This window comes from Amblyomma americanum, chromosome 8 (genome assembly GCF_052857255.1).
Source record: "Amblyomma americanum isolate KBUSLIRL-KWMA chromosome 8, ASM5285725v1, whole genome shotgun sequence".
Taxonomy (NCBI): domain Eukaryota; kingdom Metazoa; phylum Arthropoda; class Arachnida; order Ixodida; family Ixodidae; genus Amblyomma; species Amblyomma americanum.
Genome location: NC_135504.1, coordinates 99863507 through 99884039, shown reverse-complemented (window position 1 = coordinate 99884039; position 20533 = coordinate 99863507). Strand labels below are relative to the sequence as shown.

Here is a 20533-nt window from a genome sequence, read left to right as displayed (position 1 = left end):
GTGTGATGAGATAGTTTACAGGGGAAGTTTGTTCCAGAACCGTGTACGGGCCAATAAAACGGCTCAGAAACTTTTCACACAGGCCGGGGATGCGAGTAGGTGTCCAGAGTAGCACTTCGTCTCCAGGGCGGAAAGACACTGAGCGATGAGTCGCATCATACGTGCTTTTCCTGGAAGCTTGAGTGGCTTCAGTTTGAAGGCGGGCACGATCACGGCAGTGGGCGATACGAGACACGAACTGTTCGTGGGAAGGCGCGGCAGAAGGAGTAGAAGCTGTGAAGAAAGATGCTTCGAGGGAGAAGGTAGGATGGCGGGCATAAACAAGAAAAAACGGAGAGTAGGTGGTGGTTCTTTGAACGGCAGTGTTGTAGGCGAAGGTTACAAAGGGGAGTAAAGAGTCCCAGTTGTTGTGCTGAGGGTGAATGTAGGTGGATAGCATATCAGAAAGGGTGCGATGAAAGCGTTCTGTGAGGCCATTGGTCTGAGGGTGGTAAGGAGATGTAGTTTTATGCACCGTGCCTGAAGCATGAAGCACTGCGGCGAGGACGGTGGAGAGGAACGACTTGCCACGATCGCTAAGGAGGAGGCGAGGGGCGCCGTGGCGAAGAAGTATGGTGTGGAGGAAGAAGTTGGCGATTTCGGAAGCGGAGCCGGAAGGAAGTGCTGCGGTTTCAGCGTATCGGGTGAGGTGGTCAACGGCAGTAACGACCCAGCGGTTGCCAGCTGGAGTCAAGGGCAGGGGTCCATACAAGTCGATTCCGACGACTTCGAAAGGTGTGGAAGGACATGGGAGAGGTTGCAAGAGACCGGCAGGAGGCGACGTAGACCGCTTGCGTCGTTGACAAGGGATGCAAGACGCTACGTATTTTAATACTGAGGTTGAAAGGCCAGGCCAGAAGAAACGACGTTTGATGCGGTCATAGGTTTTGTGGTACCCAAGGTGACCTGCGGTGGGGTCGTCGTGGAAGGCTTGTAGAACTTGAGGACGCAGGGAAGAAGGAATTACGGGAACCCATGTGTGGCCCAGTGGGCTGTAGTTGTGCCAAAATAATGTGCCATCCTGTAACTTGAAATTTTTGAGCCGACGACGGAGACGGGCATTTGGAGGTCTAAGAACACCGCTGAGACTATCAATCAGCTTTTGACAGTAAGGGTCAGCACTCTGGTGGTGAGCAAGATTGCAGTGTATATCTGGCATGGGAGCAATAGAGGCGGCGCTCAAAGACTGCATAACTGTAGGGTTTAAATGGCTTGACTCCGTTGGGACAGGAGAGGAATGCGAGGACATGGGTTGCGACGGCAAAGCAATAGGGCAACGAGAGAGAGCGTCGGCGTCCTTGTGCTTCTTGCCCGATTTGTAAGTGACAGTAAAGTCGTACTCTTGAAGGCGGAGGATCCACCGCCCGAGACGACCGGACAGATTTTTCAAAGTGGATAACCAGCATAGGGCGTGGTGGTCAGTGACGACTGTGAAGTGACGGCCGTACAGGTAAGGACGAAACTTCTGAACAGCCCAGACGACGGCGAGACATTCTTGTTCGGTAATAGTGTAGTTTTGTTCCGCAGAAGTCAGAGTTCGGCTCGCATAGGCAACAACATTTTCTGTAGAGGTGTTTTGGCGTTGCAGAAGGACAGCGCCAATGCCATGGCTACTGGCGTCGGTGTGCAAAATTGTCGGTGCTTTATCATCAAAATGGCAGAGGACGGGACCCGAAGTCAGAGCACGCTTCAGAGTTTCAAATGCTTCTTCGCAAGCAGGAGACCAGATGAAAGGCGTGTCGTTGTGAAGAAGCGCATGTAAAGGTGAGGCAATAGAGGCGAAATTGCGGATGAATCTGCGGAAATATGATGCCAAGCCGAGGAAACTGCGGAGATCTTTGACCCGAGTTGGACGGGGAAAGTGCAGCGCAGCAGCGATTTTTTCAGGGTCAGGCTTAATTCCTTCGCTGCTTACGAGATGGCCAAGAACTTTAATGGATTTTGATGCAAAACGGCATTTCTTCGTGTTTAGCTGTAGGCCAGCGCTGGAAAGTGCTGTCAAAACTTCATCGAGACGAGTAAGGTGATCAGGAAATGACGAAGAAAAAATGACGATGTCATCTAAGTAACAGAGACATGTTTTCCATTTGAGGCCGCGGAGAACTGTGTCAATCATACGCTCGAATGTAGCAGGAGCGTTGCAGAGTCCAAAAGGCATTACATTGAATTCGTATAAACCGTCCGGTGTTGCAAAGGCGGTCTTCTCTTTATCATCTTCATTCATGGGGATCTGCCAGTAGCCTGATCTTAAGTCAAGGCTGGAGAAAAATTGGGCACCTTGCAAACAATCGAGGGCGTCGTCAATTCGAGGGAGGGGATACACATCCTTACGAGTTATTCTGTTTAGAGCACGGTAATCTACACAAAAACGAACCGAACCGTCTTTTTTTTGCACTAGCACAACAGGCGATGACCAGGAACTAGACGATGGGCGTATGATGTTGCGTGCAAGCATGTCAGCAACATTTTCCTGAATAACTTTGCGCTCGGTTGGAGAAACACGATAAGGCCGGCGTCTAACTATGCTTGATCCGTCGGTGAGTATGCGATGCGTTGCTGCAGCGGTTTGACCCAGTGTGCCGGAATTGACGTCGAACGAGTCTGCGTGCTTGTTCAACACAGCGAGCAATGCGTCTGTCTGGTCTGTTGTCAGGTCGGTGCTGATCGTGTGGCGAAGTGCTGCACTGAGCGAGGCAGGGGATGAATCAGAGCGATCGGAGGTGGAAATGGGAAGAAGTGTGACAGGCTGGGCGGAAGCAATTGATGCAACAGTTGAGTCGCGTCGCAGAAGAATGGGCTCTGATGTGGTGTTGAATGCGGCGAGAAGAGAAGAACCGCTGGAGAAGCGAAGAAGGGACACGATGATGATAATACCTCTTGACAGGAGACGAGGGCTGGGTGTAATCAGGACGTCGCCATCGGTGACGGCGTCAGAAGTCACAGATAGAATATCTTCGTTGCCCGGATAGAGGACGTGATCGGCAAGCATAACTACACGGGAAGAAAGTGGTTCTCTATCGGCAAGAATGTTGCATTCAGTGACTTCAATAGTGGGAGGGGAACACGTAATGACTGCTGAGGCGTTTTGGAGGAAATCCCAGCCGAAGATGAGTTGATGGACACAGGAGGATAGGACAGCAAACTCAATGAAGTGCAAGATGCCATCAATGGTGACTCGGGCTGTACACGCTCCACAAGGGTTAATATTCTGTCCATTTGCAGCACGTAAAGGAGGACCGGTATAAGGTGTGCGCACTTTTCGCAGTTTTAAACACAAGTCAAGTTTCATAATAGAAATAGCGGCGCCGGTATCAATTAAAGCTTCCAGTTCATGTCCCTCAAGGAATACAGTCAACATGTTTGATGGGAGCAGAGGAGGAATTGGAGCGACGACAGGCGGTGCAGTTTTACCTCCGGAAACTGCACAGGTTAGTTTTCCGTTTGGCGGGCAGAAGCTGAAGATGGAGGGCGAAAGGGCGACGAAGTCCGGCGAAAGGGTGACGGGGAGCGACGACGCGATGGCCGTGCTGTCCTAGACCGGTCAGGAGAAGTCGACGGGGAGGAAGAGGGACGGAGGTCATTATCGGTGTAGTACTGGCGAGGAGGAAGCTGGTAGGCGTCGTCACGTCGAACGTACCCATAGCTCGCACGCTCATCTCGCAGTCGTCGGCGACAAACGCGTGTTACATGGCCGCGGATTCCGCAGTAAAAACATACTGGACGAGGTGGGAGAGGCCGCCAATTACCATACACCGGTGGTCGCGGGGACAGGGCGGCGAGGCTGGGTGGGACGGGCGCGTGATGGACAGGAGGACAAGGAGGAGGAGCCGCAGTGACTTCAGCATACGTCGGAACGTAGGGAGGGGCTGGTGGTTCTGTAGCCATGGGACGATTGAGTGAAGTAAGCTCCTCCTTGATAATGCCACGCAACCCAGTAGATTGAGCAGGTGGGCGTGAGAAGGCAGGAACCGACGAAATATCATTGTGGAGCTCTTCCCGTATTATAGATCGTATGATGGTGCGCAGATCAGTTTCGGGAATTTGGCTCGGATCCCAGGTGTTGTTGAGGCGGCGCGACTGTAGATAGTCAAGTCGCTGGCAAGTGGCACGAATGTCTGCCACCGTGACGGGATTTTGGGCAGCTAGAGCTGCGTAGGCAAAAGAGCCAATTCCTTTTAAAATATGTCCGACACGTTCAGCCTCGACCATGCCATTGTTAACTCGCCGGCAAAGGGCGAGTACGTCCTCAATGTATGATGTGTATGTCTCTCCTGGAAGCTGCACACGGGTCTCTAGCTTCTTTTGAAAAGAGGTCGGACCAGCACCAACGGTTCCAAATATCTGGCGGATCTGTGTCGTGAATTGAGGCCAGTCAGGAATGGCGTCCTCATGGTTGAGGAACCACGTCTTAGCCACGTCACTCAGGTAGAATGAGACGTTGAGTAGCTTCATAGAAGCGTCCCAACCGTTAAAAGCGCTCACCCGATCGTACTGCTGTAGCCAGTCTTCGACGTCGTCACCGCGGAGACCGGCGAAAACCGGAGGGTCGCGCTGACGTGAGGTAACTGACCAAGTTGGGTGGGTCAAATGGTGCTGAGCAAGTGCACCTTGAGACGTCAGTGGTGCAGAGGTGGCATGGGCAGCCGTGGGATGCCCATCGGTAGCCACAGGCGCCGGAACGGTGAGAGCAGGGGGATGTGACTGCGCCATGGCGGTTGATGTGCCGCCAAGAACACGACCGGAACGGAGCTCCAGGGGGTGCCGCGTTGAGGACGCTGGGATCAGGAGTCACCTCCACCACTTGTGAGGCAGAAGAACGCACCAGCAAATTCACCTTTTTACTTCAGGTAGGACGAAGCAGCAGCTACCGACTAGTCACAGCTTAGCAACACTTCGTCTTCTTCGCACGACCCGATGACCGATGATGATTACGCTGAGATGAAGATGAAGGTCACTCACAGTGCTTACAATAATAATAATAATAATAATAATAATAATAATAATAATAATAATAATAATAATAATAATATTAATATTAATAATCAATCAATCAATCTTTATTTTTTCGGTGCCCAGGAACAACCCAAAGGTCTTGGTGCTGGTACATCATTCACACGCACAAAATGTACATTTATTTCACTACAAAGGAAGACACTCAGGGGAGGTAATGCAGCAGTCAAGGCGATAGAAAAAAAAGACACATAAACTAGGCGCGACAGCAAGCATGAAACAAAAAAGCGAGAACAAGGAAACAGCGAGAACAGCGATAAATGAAAACAGCTAGAACAGGCAACAGACATATAAATAATAAAACAATAAACAAAGAGAATGAACACAAGAACGACCGATAACAGCCAAGTACAGCATATATCAAAATACAAACAAGAATAAAGCCAATACTAATATGAACGAATAAGAGATCTCTGAAATACAAGCTAGAAATACAATCATACACAATAAGAAATGTAATTAGTGAACGCGTTACAGACAATCAGGCGTGAGTACACACTATTAAAGAAATAATATTAATGAAAACAAGTACACGTGATGTACAATTAAGGAGAGAAAAAAACAATATAATACCGGTCCAAACGCACAAGTGTAGTAAAGACAAAATGCATGAAAGGGGAAGTTATGTATGAGAAAAAGAGTGCTCAAAGTGGAACGTCACGGACATTCAATATAAAGGAAGGGAGAGAATTTTCGAATATATCAAGGTGAGGACAAAGAGAATTAAACAACTTTTGCATTCTGTCCAGAGGGGAGAGGGAGTGCAGGAGCGCAGAAACTTGAAATGGTCTGAATTCCCTTATGCTCTTTCGCGGTACACGCAAAAGGATACGCGCTAGGAGCTGATGACATAGAATGTGACCATGAAGAAGTTTATACAAGAAAATTATATCTGCCCTCACGCGACGGCAGCTAAGAGAAGGAAGCTGCAGTGAGTTACTCCGTCTGGGATGAGAGCTAGAAGTTTTGCAAGAAAACCGATGTTGAAATATGCGTAAAAACTTTATCTGAACTCTGTCGATTTTTTCACAGTTCGACTGGCAAGTGCCGCTCCAAACAACAGACGCATATTCCAAAAGCGGCAAGCATATGGAGAGGTAGAGCTTTAAGAAAGGGAGTTGGGATCGAAACTCTCTCGAAAGCCTGCAGATGAAGCCGAGTGTACGCATAGCCCGTAGAGCAATGCGTTTTGTATAAGAGGAGAAGCTGAGGCTACGGTCGAAAAGTACGCCGAGGTCATTAATTTCATCAACCCTGGGCAGCGGCCTACCATTCACAGAATAAGAGTAGAGAAGACTGTGCGTTTTACGCGTAAATGAGACAACCTTGGTTTTAGATGAATTGAGAGTGAGCCCATTCTTCAAGCACCAATCAGAGAAGGCGGATATGTCCGATTGCAATGACAAGCAATCATGAAGAGTATGTATTGCCTTGAACATTTTTATATCGTCCGCATAAAGGAGAAACGAGGAGTTTTTGACCACGGAGGAAACGTCATTGATAAAAACAGAGAACAGAAGCGGGCCTAATACCGAGCCCTGAGGAACTCCGCTGGTTGGAGTGTAAACAAATGAGGTCTGTCCATTTACACTGACAAAGCAGGACCGATCAAGAAGATAGTTGCGTAAGAGGGCTACAATTGAAACGTCGATCTCAAGCAGCAGAAGCTTTTGAAGAAGTAATGAGTGAGTAACAACGTCGAAAGCTTTGCTCAAATCACAGTACACAGCGTCTACCTGACTCCTCTGAAGGACTTCAGCTGATGTATACGTCATAAAAGTCACAAGGTTAGTTGTAGTAGAACGACCTTTTATGAAACCATGCTGATTATGTATGATTACATGTTTGAGGTGGAAGGAAAGTACTTTGTGCAAAGCTAATTCAAAAAGCTTAGAGGTTGCACAAAGAAGAGAAATGGGGCGGTAGTTCGAAACATCAGATTTGTTTCCTGATTTGAAGACAGGGAAAACACGCGCCGTTTTCCACACGCGGGGAAAGGCAGAATTTTTCAAACAGTTATTAAATATCGTGGTTAAAACAGGGACGAAGGTACTATTGAAGGCTTTTATTATGGCGGCTGGAATGCCATCAGGTCCAGGGGACAAAGATGGTTTCAAACACTTAAGACTCTCACTTACTAACTTCTCGTCAAGAAGAACGGAATTATGTGCGCCAGCTGGAAGGCATACGGAATCGCAACGTGGAGATTTGTACACGGAGGAAAAGTGTTGAGCAAAGCCGTCAGCGACGTTCCGAATTTCATTCCCATGAGAGTCAACTAAGTGAATATGACTATCAGATTTATTCGAGCGTTTGCGAACGTATCTCCAGAATTCAGTAGGACGATTAGAGGCACTATTCTCTAAATATTCAAGATAGGACTCATGATCACGCTTGTACAGGCGTTTGCAAAGGGAACGCAAGCGGCGAAATTCATCTGCCCATGTATCCAGCCCAGGGCGTTTCGCTTTATGGTGGGCCCGCTCCTTAAGTTTCAGCGCTGTTCTAAGTTCCTTGGAAAACCAGAACGGAAACTTGCTACGAGTAGGAGTGCGCACAGGTATGTACTGGCGCATACCATTGAGAACTATTTCAGTGAAGCGACTGACTTGTTCGTCAACATCGCTGATTTCGTTTAAGACGGACCAGTCGACAGAAGAGAAAAAACCGAAGAGACCAACATAGTCGCCAAGTGCATAAGCGAAACGGGGGGAATTCCCCTCACGATTTGAATTAGCAGAAGGTGGGACAGAAACCGAAGCCGTTATTAGAATTGGAGGATGAAATTTGTCACAGCGAGTAAGTGAGATGTCAGATGTCGAGACACGAACATTTTCAAAATTAGATAAACAAATGTCAAGAACATTACCACAACAGTTTTCAATTAAATTGTGTTGCTGCAAGGTGTTAAAAGCTATGAAATCTAAAAGCCGGTTGCACTTACTAACTACATAATGATTGTTGTGTGAATATGTAAAGGTATTCCAGTTAATACCTGGAGTATTAAAATCCCCTAAAATGAGCAGTTTGTGCTTGCTATGAGAAGGGATAACATATTCAATAGAATGTAGTACATCATCGTAGGCAGGAGGAGGCAGATTAGGGGAAATATAGAAAGCTGCCAATAAGAGTTTTTGATGTCGAGTTAAAGTGAGCTCTAACCAGACAGATTCTTCGATGGTTTCCAGGTCGGAACGCCGAACGCACTGCACGGAACTGTCAATAGCAATGAGCACTCCCCCTCCCTTTTGTTTAGAAGCTGATTCAGGGCGGTCACTTCGAAAAACAGAATAGTTATTAGGAAAGAAGTCATCTGAGTTAACTTCGCTAGACAGCCAGGTCTCAGTAATTACAACAGCCGAGTAACAAGAGGCTAATGCATTAGAAAAAAATACAGGTCCCTTAGTCCGAAGACCTCGGGCATTTTGATAATATATATCCAAGTTAGGGTTGACTGCGATCAACCGTACGCTCGGAAGGATGCAACATACCATCCAGGAGCTTTCCACGAAAAGCCTTGAAGATGCAGCCCGTAGGCCACATCGAAGGGTCAACAAGCTGATCATAAAATTCCGCGCTGACTGTGAGGTAGAAGGACGAGTAGGACTCATATTTCGTTTTCAACTGCCGGCAGGTTAGGGGGGTGACGTTCACACACTTCAGATGGTTCGTCAGATCAGCCGACGTTGTCTCAGGGCACAGCTTGGAGACAAAAATAGCCTTCGGGCGCTTCTGAGGTCTGGCGACGTTCAGACTGGATGAGCTCGACGAGCCAGTGATGGCTGGGCTTCGGTGCTTCTTCTGCGCCTCAGGTGAATTAACTATAAGTGGGGGAACAGATACAGATGTCGGGCAGGTGGCCAAATCAACAGGTGCCATCCCACTGTGAAGGGCAGCAGAGTAGCTCTTGGATGGCTGGAACATACGGGAAGGACTGCTCGCGCACAGGGGCTCGACGAAAGGCGGATCACGCTGCGATGAAGCAGGGCGCCTCGCAAGCTCCTCGCGTAAGCTGCGAACATCAGCCCGCAGAGAGGCAACGACCTCGGCCTGGAGAGCGAGCGCCCGCGAGTTGTCACCACGAAGGCGCTCATTCTCCTCCCGCAGCTGGGCGACCTCGTCGCTCAGAAACGAGATTCCTTCAAGTGCGTCGAGGAGGAGAGCCCGAAGGGAGGCAAGCGCACCGTCAGGTTCGCCCGTCGGGGACGAAGCGAGGGAACCGGTCGGGTGATGGGGCTGGTGGGCCGTGGAAGAAAGGAATGCAGCCGCTGACTCGCCACCGTCGCTAGGCTTAGCACCGCCGCAAGACGACAAACACAGATTGCACATGAATGGTCGCGAGCCGGACTTCAAAAGCTGCAGCTCGTCGTCACTCCAAGTGACACACTTCGCGTGTACACGTTTGTTGCAGTCGGCACAACGAAAAAACTGCTGCTTACCAAAAAACGGACGGGAGCACAGCACACATGCGTCCTTACTGGGCGCCATGTTGAATAATAATAATAATAATAATAATAATAATAATAATAATAATAATAATAATAATAATAATAATAATAATAATAATAATAATAATAATAATAATAATAATAATAATAATAATTTATTTTGTCACCGTCGGTAGCAAATACAGGAGAGACAGGGCGGTGTAAGCCTTAAAATGGCTTGTAGGACTGCCTAAAAAAATACATAGTGACAGAAAAGTATGACTCATGCGTATGTATATAGGAGAAGAAAGCAAAATAATAATGAACATGAAATAGAGCACACTGAATATTAGTAAGTTGATTCGAAACACAGAAAAGATTATAAAGGCGCAAAGTCTAATAAGGCGAAACATATTGCAGCAATCCTAAAGCTAATTTTTTCATTCATTCTTCAGCAAGTCTCTTGAGTTTGCTTCTAGAGCTTGCCTTAAATATTTCAGCTGGCCGTTTGTTGAGGGTAGCCGGAACATAAGCGCAACGCCTGGCCGCACCATACCTCGTGTTTGACCGAGGAACAAAGTAACGGTTATGTTTTCTATGTTGTCTCGTCGGGGTAGTTTCGTGTTTAAATTCGCTGTACCAATAGTGCTTAAGGACAACAGTATCAATGAATAAGGATCTGTATTTTGGGAGCCCTAGTTCACGGAAGATATTTTTAGTTCTCAAAATGGGTGCGTTGTACGCAACGTTTTTAACAATATTCTTTAAAATGCTGTTGATCCTACATACCAAACGATCCGATCAAAAGGCAAAGATGGTAATTCCGTATTTTAACACACTGTACGCCAAAGCATGTACAATCGTTTTTTTTTACATAAAAAAGCACAAAACGTTTAATATTAAACAACAACCATGCCACTGACCTCAATTTACAACAAACATGAGATAAATGGTAATACCAGGTTAAGCTACTGCCGAAAGACACTCCTAGATACTTGACACATTCCACATATTCAATAGGTGAACATTTAGAAGAAACAGTTTGAAATATGCAAGTAAATAGGATTGTTAATAAAAGTTGTCTTTAGTGGAGAACAAAAACAGACGAGCTGTGTTTTTAGTGCGTTGACAGCAATTCCATTGTCAGGAAACCAGCGTATTGCATTGTAAATGTCATTTTGCAACAAATCAGAGGTCAATTTGTAGGATATATGCTTTGCCAGTAACGCTGTGTCATCAGCACATTGGAACACCAAACAATTTGAAATAGCCAAAGGAATGTCATTCACAAAAATATCAAACAACAATGAAGATAAAATTGACCCCTGAGGCACACCCGCATTTAGTGGCAATTTACGACTGAAAACGCCCTTATCACCGGTAGCGACCACTTGATGACAATTTCTGAGGTAGTCTTCGAGAATGTGGTAAAAAGGCCCGCGGAATCCTGACAAATACAGCTTGCCTAACAAGATTTGATGGTTAAGAGTGAAATGCTTTCGCTGCATCTAAGAAGAGAGCGCACGTGAAAAGGTTCTGAACAAACGCTGACAACAGTTCATCCGAAAATTCCCCGAGAAGGGCAAGAGTACCGCGCCCAGAGACAAAGAAAAACTGGCGATCATTTAGGACAGAAAATTTGTTAAGAAAAGAAGACATAGTGCCAAAAAGAAATTTTTCCAAAACCTGGGCAATTACAGGTAGGATAGAAATTGGCCGATAGTTTTCAATCTTATCTTTATGTCCTGACTTGTGTAGGGGTAAAACAACTGCAGTTTTCAGGCGTTCAGGAATTTCGTCGCCCTCCAAAAAACCATTCAGTATGCAAAGGAGAATATCTGCCAGAACATTAAAATTTCTGCGAAGGATGCGTAATGGTATTCCAACATATCCAGTATGCTTGGTTGGGCGGAAACTGAAAAGAATCCCTTCCATATCACACCTCAAGATCCTAGGAAGAAAAGCGGACGCAGGTATGGACTGCATACGAACTAGAGCTAGTAGTTGGAGTAAGCGCACTTTGCGACGCTTTTACAAAGTGTTTGTTGAACGCATCAGCTACTGCTGGCGGAGGCTGACTACATGATTCGAAAACAGAACTTTTATTAGAATTCATACCTCGGAGATAATTTACCGAAGACCAAGTTTTGCTCAGATTATTTGAAGATTGCTGGAATTTATGAAAGAAGTAACGGCGCTTGGCGCCGCGTAAAAGTGCGACAACCCTGTTTCTTGCTGACTTGAATTCTAAACGCAGAGCTAGATTTTCTGGACTTCTTTTGCACTGTTTCCATAAACTATCTCTATACGAAATTGCATTAAGAATGTCCGGCCTCATCCAGCAGTGACCCTTTCTGACTGTGATAGTTACCACCCGAGTGCACTGTAATTCAAAGTTTTTCAGCCGCATACAAAACTTTTCATAGACCTTGCCAGCTGAAACTTCCTTAGTTAGCGATGCCCAATAAAATGAAGCGATATGGTTATCAAGCTTGGACTGATTGACAATGGGGAGTGATTCGCGTTGACCAAACCAGTGACCGTATCAAGGGTTCCAGGCGCGTTCTGTAAAGCAAGACGGCATGACGCGAAATAGTGGTCGGCCAACCTTTGTAAAATCGTACACGACCGAAATGACCAATCAGGAGCACTAACCGATTTGTGATCTAGGCACAACTGTACTAGTGGTTATTAACTAATTCCACTCTAGTAGGAGCTCCAATTGTGCATTCTAGGCCATAAGCAGACAACCTCGATAGGTAATCACAAAATGGTACTTTCGTAGGGCATAAAATGTTAATATTAAGGTCACCAGTCAAACAGAAGTGATCCACGGCACTCCAACGCAGCAAAGTTTCTTCAGGCTCAATAAGAAATCGTGAAAGGCTGGAGGAGGGCGGTCGATAAAGAGATAACAGGTGCACAGAAAATGTCTCTTTACTGATTTTGAGCATTAGGGACTCAGCATGCTCAAAAGATGCATCTACAGGTGAAATAGCACAGTTGTCGTTCACAAAAACAGCAATACTACCGCCACGATGTCCGTTTCGGGTAATATAATGGGCAGAAAAACCTTGCAAAGTAAATGAATCAATGCACGCCTGAGAAACATTGATTTCAGTTACTACAAACACGTCCACATATCCAGCGGCAGATTCAGCTATAAACTGAAACTCTTCCCAATATTTGCGTAAAATTCGAATGTTTACGCTCACAACCATGAAATAGTGATCCAAGTTGTATCCAAATTATGTTTTAAATGAAGTAAAATTGGGTAGTTAGCAAAACGAAAACGGCATAGTGCTTAAACAATGTTTTTCAGGTCTGCTTGTTTACCAATTCGAACAAGAGACGCTGTTCCGTTCTTTTTCACAAGTATTTTTCCTCCCTTCACCCAACAAAAGTGACAACCCTCGAGATCGGCATTACAGGTCGTACAAACTTATCTCAAACCAAGAGCATGCGAGCAGCTGGTTCAACAGATTGTGCTTTTGTTAGCCGAGGCTTTCCACCGCGGCCATATCATAAAGTTTCAATGGATACCGAGCCATTGCGGCATAGCGGGAAACGAGCGTGCTGACGCCGAGGCTCGGATGGCACATAGTGATGGTGCTTTCATTGAGATAGCCTTTTCAATAACAGACATTGGAGCCTTGTTGGCGCATTTAATGCAGGCGGCAATGCAGTCGCACTGGCATGATCCGATTCATCAATAGGACCGCGTGTGTAAGCTTCACGCTGGCTCACGATTACATTTCCCATCTGTGGTGGTGCGACGTCATGGGACTTTACTCCACCGGCTACGGCTTGGCGTTGCCTACACCAAACACTATCTTCACAAGATCGGCATCGAAAGTAACCCAAATTGCGCACAGTGCAACACACCAGAGACTATTGGACACCTTCTTTGCGCGTGCCCGAAGTATACTTCTGAAAGAACAACATTGGAGGCGACCGTGAAAAACCTGGACTCTCGCCCTCTCTCTGAGGAAACTCTTCTGGGCGCAAGGACGAGACGTTCTGATTGGTGGCGTGTGACAAAAGCCCTGCTCAACTTTTTGTGTGAAACAGGCCTGGATACTCGTTTGTGACCGCCTGTGCACAACCTACATGGTTAATGACATGTGTCGGTGTTGTGTTGCAGACACCAGTTTTGAGTTTTATGTCTGTCCAGTAACCGCGATGCGAGCGCCAGCCAGTGTTATGTGTGTGTGTGTGTGCGTGTGCATAGACATCACCCGTGAAACTCATTGTATTATGCCATCATCAGCCTTCATTCACACTTTCCTTTTCCTCCTCTTCCCTTTCCCCTGTGTGGAGTAGCAGGCCAGGGCCCTGTTACCACCGGCCGACCTCTCCGCCTTTCTTTCATTAAAATTCCCTTTCTTCTTCTTCTCCGCCTTTGCCTTGGTCCTTGCTTTCCAGAACAGGTCACGGTTAGCTTTAGTCAAGTTGTCATTGAAAAAGATCTTTGCAAAGGATTCTTCTTCACACAGCTGTCTCAGCTTACAACGAGCGTCAAACCATTTTTGCTTCCAGGCTATCATAATAATAATAATAATAATAATAATAATAATAATAATAATAATAATAATAATAATAATAATAATAATAATAATAATAATAATAATAATAATTTTTTGGGGAAAGGAAAGAGCGCAGTATCTGTCTCATATATATCATTGGACACCTGAACCGCGCCGTAAGGGAAGATATAAAGGAGGGAGTGAAAGAAGAAAGGAAGAAGAGGTGCCGTAGTGGAGGGCTCCGGAATAATTTCTACCACCTGAGTATCTTTAACGTGCACTGACATCGCACAGCACACGGGTGCCTTAGTGTTTTGCCTCCATAAAAACGGAGCCGCCGCTGTCGGGTTCGAACCCGGGAACTTCGAATCAGAATCGCAGATCTCTTTTTTGCAGGTGGTTAGGGCGCTCGACTACTGATCCGGAGTTCCCGGGTTCGAACCCGACCGCGGCGGCTGCGTTTTTATGAAGGAAAAACGCTAAGGCGCCCGTGTGCTATGCGATGTCAGTGCACGTTAAAGATCCCCAGGTGGTCGAAATTATTCCGGAGCCCTCCACTACGGCACCTCCTTCTTCCTTTCTTCTTTCACTCCCTCCCTTATCCCTTCCCTTACGGCGCGGTTCAGGTGTCCAACGATATATGATACAGATACTGCGCCATTTCCTTTCCCCTAAAACCAATTAATAATAATTAATAATAATAATAATTGCAGGCTTCCATTTTTTGCTATTAAAGTTTTTTCTGACGTGAAAAGCGTTCCGCATTGTTTCTTAGTGCAGTCTCAAATACTCGATGCGAGCGATGGAAAAACGATGAAAAAGATTTTGCTGCTTATCGGAAGAATGGGCCATTACCTTCAATTTTTCCATAACAGTACTTTACAATATAATAATAATAATTGGTTTTTGGGGAAAGGAAATGGCGAAGTATCTGTCTCATATATCGTTGGACACCTGAACCGCGCAGTAAGGGAAGGGATATTCGAAATTTTCGGCCAAGAATGCTGGATTTGATCCCCTGCACGTGCCAATTCCCAGTTATGAATTTAGCCGGCACCAACTCGCGTTAATTTTCTGATACACGCCGATTTCTTTCACTTGACGCTGCAGCCGCCATTTCCGTCACATTGCTGACTGTGCTTTCTTTTGACCCTTAACTAGTTTCACTACAATTCAAGTTTTCGCCCAAGTGATAAGGGCTTGCATGACACATCGTTTGCACAGATACTTTTTCGGGGATGTGAGACATAATTAAAGTCATAATTACGACCGAATTCGTCGAGTGCTCAGCTGAAATATGGACACCGTCCGAAGGTCGTACAGGAGTGGCACAAGCGCCACGGATGTGACCACCATTGACAGCGGCATCGAGAAGAGGAGCCAAATTATGTGAAAGCCGTGCCCGTAGAAGTGTCCTAAGAAGGTGATCACGGACATGGCGTTCACCGCTGAGGCCAGGATGGAAACCGTGAGGGCCGATGCTGGGAGGCTGCGGCCACCCAGGAAAGCCTCCATCTCGGCATTGGCGCCTGCCGTGCTGCCGCGGGGCGCCGCCTACGATTAGGCAGTGTGCTCGTTTTGGCAGAGTGGTCTGCTCTGTGCAGGGATGCTAGAAAGTGAAGAGAACTAGCTGCATCCGCTGAAGCTTTGTTCTAACAGTAAAGGCCATTTTAACTGTAGCTGCACTATTGCGAATGCTTGCACAATTGGTTCTACACTTTTTCAAGAAATTTGCTTCGTGATCAGAAAAATTCCCGCATTGACGGGGAAGACGCCCTGGCATGGCGGGCAGCTGCCTGCAGAATCTCCGGGATGTGTAAAGCAGCTTCGCTCTTCTCAGGCCCGTCTTGAGCTTTCTATTTTATGATATAAAAGAACCACTGCTTTTTTAAAAAAAGCGGGGCGCTTAGGTTACAGTAACAGAGGAATGCCATAGCAGTCGATTTCACATTTTTTGCAGTTTCTGTTGCCACGTCTGTGTGTGCGTCTGCTCGCGTCAAACTCTGCGATTGTCGGTCCATCAATCGCCCTAGTCGGACTGTTAGCTACAGTTGCAGGCACCCGCTATACTGTGCCGCAAATATCACATTTCTGATGCGATAGCTCTAAAGGCCCCGCTACCGAGAAAATCTGGCGTCGGCGTTGCGAGCGAAAAATAGGGTGGCGTATGGTGGCCCATGTGACCACCCGCCGAAGAAGCATCCTATTTGAGCCACCAAGGTCACGTGACTTGCAGCAACCTTACAAGCTGCCCACCGGATTGTGCGCAAACTGACCATCGCGACAGGTGGCTGTTGAATTAATGATTCATCGCGACAGGTTGCTCTGGGAGAGCAACTTGGGTCACACATTAAGCCCCACCGGTGGCAGCGCCTGCCATCGAAGGGTGGTGGCGCATTCCTTAAACGCGGCACTATTGCGGAAGGAGTAGCGTCCTGACTCCCAGGAATGTATGAATGTAAAGTTAAGAATGACCAATTCCGCATGTATTGTCATGAACTGATTATCGAGTCATATACTTACGGCGGAGCTGAAGTGTCCAGTCCAAATTTTTTCTGATTTTTGATTTCAATTCTCTATCTAGGTTGCTGTTTAGCACCTATATGATGTTCACAACCCGGTGGGCAGGTTTCCATGACGTCAGAGGTCATTTGATTTATCTAGAACAATCTTTAATTTAATTGCCATCTGCCACACTGGGAAGGTTGCTTACAAACCGGTGGCCTTGTTGCCACCTTCCCCGGTGGGCAGATTGTGACCACGTCGCAGGGTCACTTGACCTCTTTCGACCAGTCGGGATGGGCCGTCTGGGCAGGTTGTGATGACGTCAAAAGGTGACTTGACTTATCTCGACCGATCAGCGCATTTCGTAACAACGCAGATCGGCGGCGTTCTAGTGTGACGACAGCTATACTGTTATCGTATTAAAAAAGTTTTCGCCTCTTTTTTCTTCTTTATTCACGCTCTCTCTCGATGAAGACCGTTAAATAAGTGTTGTCTCCTGTGCTTTAACTTTGTTATCAAGCGGTTCGATCAAAAGCTTTGCATTAACGCTGGAGTTGAAAGAAAATCATAGTCGGCCTGAATGTGTCCACTGCCGGACGAACGCCTCACCCATTAACTTTGAATTAACGTTGTCCTGTGCCAACTGCGATCCCCTTTTTCTGGAAAACTCGTAACTATTGGAGTATACGAGTGCACTAAAATCTCTATATGCGAAACGAGGGCGCCTGTTGACATCTACAGCGCGCTGAAATCGTCACCCCTTATTTGGACTCTCATTCGTAGATGTTCATTCGTGTTTGTAAATACGGCGAGGCGAGGTCCTATCTGTAGCTGCTCCCACCGTATGCCTGCAAACTTAATCTCAGGCATCCACCTAACTTTCTGCCGCCCCCTACTACGCTTGCCTTCTCTTCACGTTTAAAATACAACTTCGAGCCCACGAGACACAAGTTGTGAGCACTCCACGCGCTATATAGAAGGGTTTAAGGGAAACACGCCTTTATGTCATTCTTCCAACGTGCAGCTCGACGTCCATTTGTTGTGTTTACTGAGGAGGAATCTGTTGAGTAAAATGATAAATCACTTTGATCGCTGAATACATCGTAGTGAGCCCAGATATTGTGTTTTGCTTGCAGGCAATGCGCACATTTGCCTCTGTGCTGATAGTACATGAAAAATGAAAATTTGTTTTTGAGGAAAAGAAATGACGGAGTAACTGTTTCACATATCTCGGTGGACACCCGAACCACGCCGTAAGAGAAGGGGTAAAAGAAGAGGTGAAAGAAGAAAGAGTTGCCGCAGTGGAGGGATTCAGGATAATTTCGATGACCTGGGGATGTTTAACGTGCTGCACTGACATCGCACCGCACACGGGCGCCTTTCGTGTTTCGCCCTCATCGAGACGCGGCCGCCGCGGTCGGGTTCGAATCCGGGTACTCCGGATCATCAGACAAGCGCCTTACCCACTGAGCCACCGCGGCGGGTGATGGCACGTCAACATTTCTGAAATATGGACTCTTTTTTCCACGTTAAAGATCCCCAGATGGTCGAAATTATTCCAGAGGCTTCCACCACAGTACTTCTTCCTTTCTTCTCTCAGTCCCTCCTTTATGCCTTCCCTTACGGCGCGGTTCAGGTGTCCACCAAGATGTGAGACCTATACTGCGCCATTTCTTTTCCCCAGAGGCCAAAAACCAAAATCTTTGCCTCTGTTAAATTAACTTAAATCTGAACCTCAGAAACCAAACAACAATTAGATTGTTTTAAATTGGAAGGGCCATCTCTGATTTATTCGGGCTTCTCTTAATTCGTTTGGCTTTATGGTCCAGTTCTGTCAGGTGATTTTACTGCTGCACTCTAAAGACTGCTAGAAAGCATTTTAATTCTTTAAAAGTGGTCATAAACGAGCGGGATCAGCCTTCTGCAAGATGTATCCTCTTATAACTAAGCTTTCGGGATTCTCACTCTAATACCGGCATCTTAAAACTGCCGACCTGTCAGTAACGTTATTTCGAAGTAACGCAACCCATTGTCCCAAATGCTGAACTCTACAGTTCGTTCTGAGATGAATCGATGGTAGTCCATCCTTGTGCAGAAACGTACCTGGCACCGTTGACGGGCCACGGAGAAGTAGATGCCGACCAGGTACCCAAGGGCGGTGAGCACGCCGAACACGGCGCAGTCAGCAGCATCCAGACTCTTGGGGACAGTCATGCCTCAGTAGTTTCTCTCCTCGCTATGAAACTACTTTCGTCTCTGTCGACCCTCACGTTCTCTCGCGTAGGCAAGCAATGCGGATCTGTCTTGGTGTCTACGGAAATGGATGATCGACCTTTGTACCTTTGAATCCCGTGATTGCTTTATGAAATGCAAACTTCCTTTCTACTGTTCTGATGGCACTGTCCAAGGCTCTCTCTTGTTCTTTATCCTTCTGAAGCAGACTTCCGGGGATGTTTAGTGTTCAGCTTACCCAACCTACCTGCTTTCGTCGGCACAATCAGTTACTGTGTCCTGCCTGCGTCCGCCTATGTGGTTGCTGGTGGCTTAGTTTCTCTTGGCCCAAGCCTCTTGCGCCAGATTTCGCCGGCTTCGCGACTCACGTGTACAATTCTTCAGCGAGGCGGTGTCATGATGCCGCCCAGGATGGCACAGAAGCGCAGCAAAACATCTACTCAAAGCCTACCAGTGTCCGAATAGACGTCTCGCCCATGCACACAGTCAGATGAACGCTGTCAATCTGCCTCACCTCAATCTGCTTCAAATGAAGCGGGCGGTGTCCTCTCTTGCAGGTTGCACTCATTACAGTTAGCTACGATGATGACGTCAGCGGCCGCACAACGATCGCAGCGTCGGCTCTCCACAAGGCACTGTACGTATGATATGGTATCGCACTGTGCTCTGTCGAGGCTGTATATAACCTTTCCCTAGGCTCTCAGTTGGTCACTTCAGAAGTGATGGGCTTAATAAGAGAGGCTCGGTGTAATTACTATCACAGCTGCAGGAAAAAAAAGTCTGCTGGCGGCCTCACCTGCTTTCCAGCTGACTATTTCCTCCCGAATACTGACGAGAAGAAGAAAGACACAGTGCAACGCTGTATTCGCTTACACACAGGTGCGCGTGAGATAGCATGGTAAGTTGGGGCTGGTCGTGTAGTGTTTGTTTCTCTTTTGTCCCCATTCTTCCCGCCGTTTTCTTTGTGAATTATGAACCTACTATCCGAAACTAGAGTTCTCCTTTTTTAGTTGAACTCCCTTTGTATTAAACATGGCCGCCGTTAGGCGTGCTGCTCGCTTTCATTGCGCGTTTTGTGGGATATCGGACTTTAGAACTAGTAATTATAATTTATGCTGGAGCAACCCGATAATGAAAACTACGCAAATGAAAGTTGGCACAAGTAATGCGCAGAAATTGCAGATACAAACGCGGCTTAAAATATTGGCATAAAAAGCTTAGAATTAATTTTAGTGTGTGCCTTTACACGACTGCACCTTTTTATCTGAAATTATTCTTCGCAACGCGCTCAAATTCCCAGCACGGAAAGGCACATTTCTGTTACAGACCTGGAATTGTAATTATAGCCAACTGAAAGTACTGCATTGTCTAGAAATGTTTCTTTGTTTTCACTAACGAATTCAATAGGTTCCATTACAAACATGGTTTTTAGCTTTCTGTAGACTTGTTATATACTCTATTTCCTTCCTATTCATATTCCTTTTGTCTGTTCATAGTCTATATACTGTTTATAGGCAACAGTCTGCTAAAAGTGCGTGGCCTTAAATCTATAGGTTCTCTAAAGATAGTCCGTAAGGCCTGCATTACCTATAGACCGGTATATAGAATTAGCCTATAAAAATTCATATGCTTTAGTAACAAAAGTGTATGGGCAGTCTGTAGACTACCTAAAGAAGCTTTTGTAAGGGTTAAAACAAAAGGAGAAGAAAAAGTTTATTCTAGACTCTCATTTCTAGTTCGTGGTCTTTAACATAAATGACTTTTATGGCTGCTAATTTCAGGGGTGCGTGAAAA

The 20533-nt window shown here is 46.5% G+C and overlaps 1 protein-coding gene across 1 annotated transcript in view; it reads right to left on the bottom strand.

Annotated features, from left to right (window-relative positions):
• Positions 1–18721, bottom strand: part of LOC144100587 (sodium-coupled monocarboxylate transporter 1-like) — an 81197-nt gene extending 62476 nt beyond the window's left edge. Inside the window, exons 1-2 of the mRNA XM_077633484.1 lie at positions 18618–18721; positions 15295–15539 (exon numbers count right to left, since the gene is read on the bottom strand). Coding sequence (XP_077489610.1) covers positions 15295–15539; positions 18618–18721 — 349 coding nt within the window. The remainder of the gene's footprint in view (positions 1–15294; positions 15540–18617) is intronic.
• Between the last annotated feature and the right edge of the window lie 1812 nt (positions 18722–20533).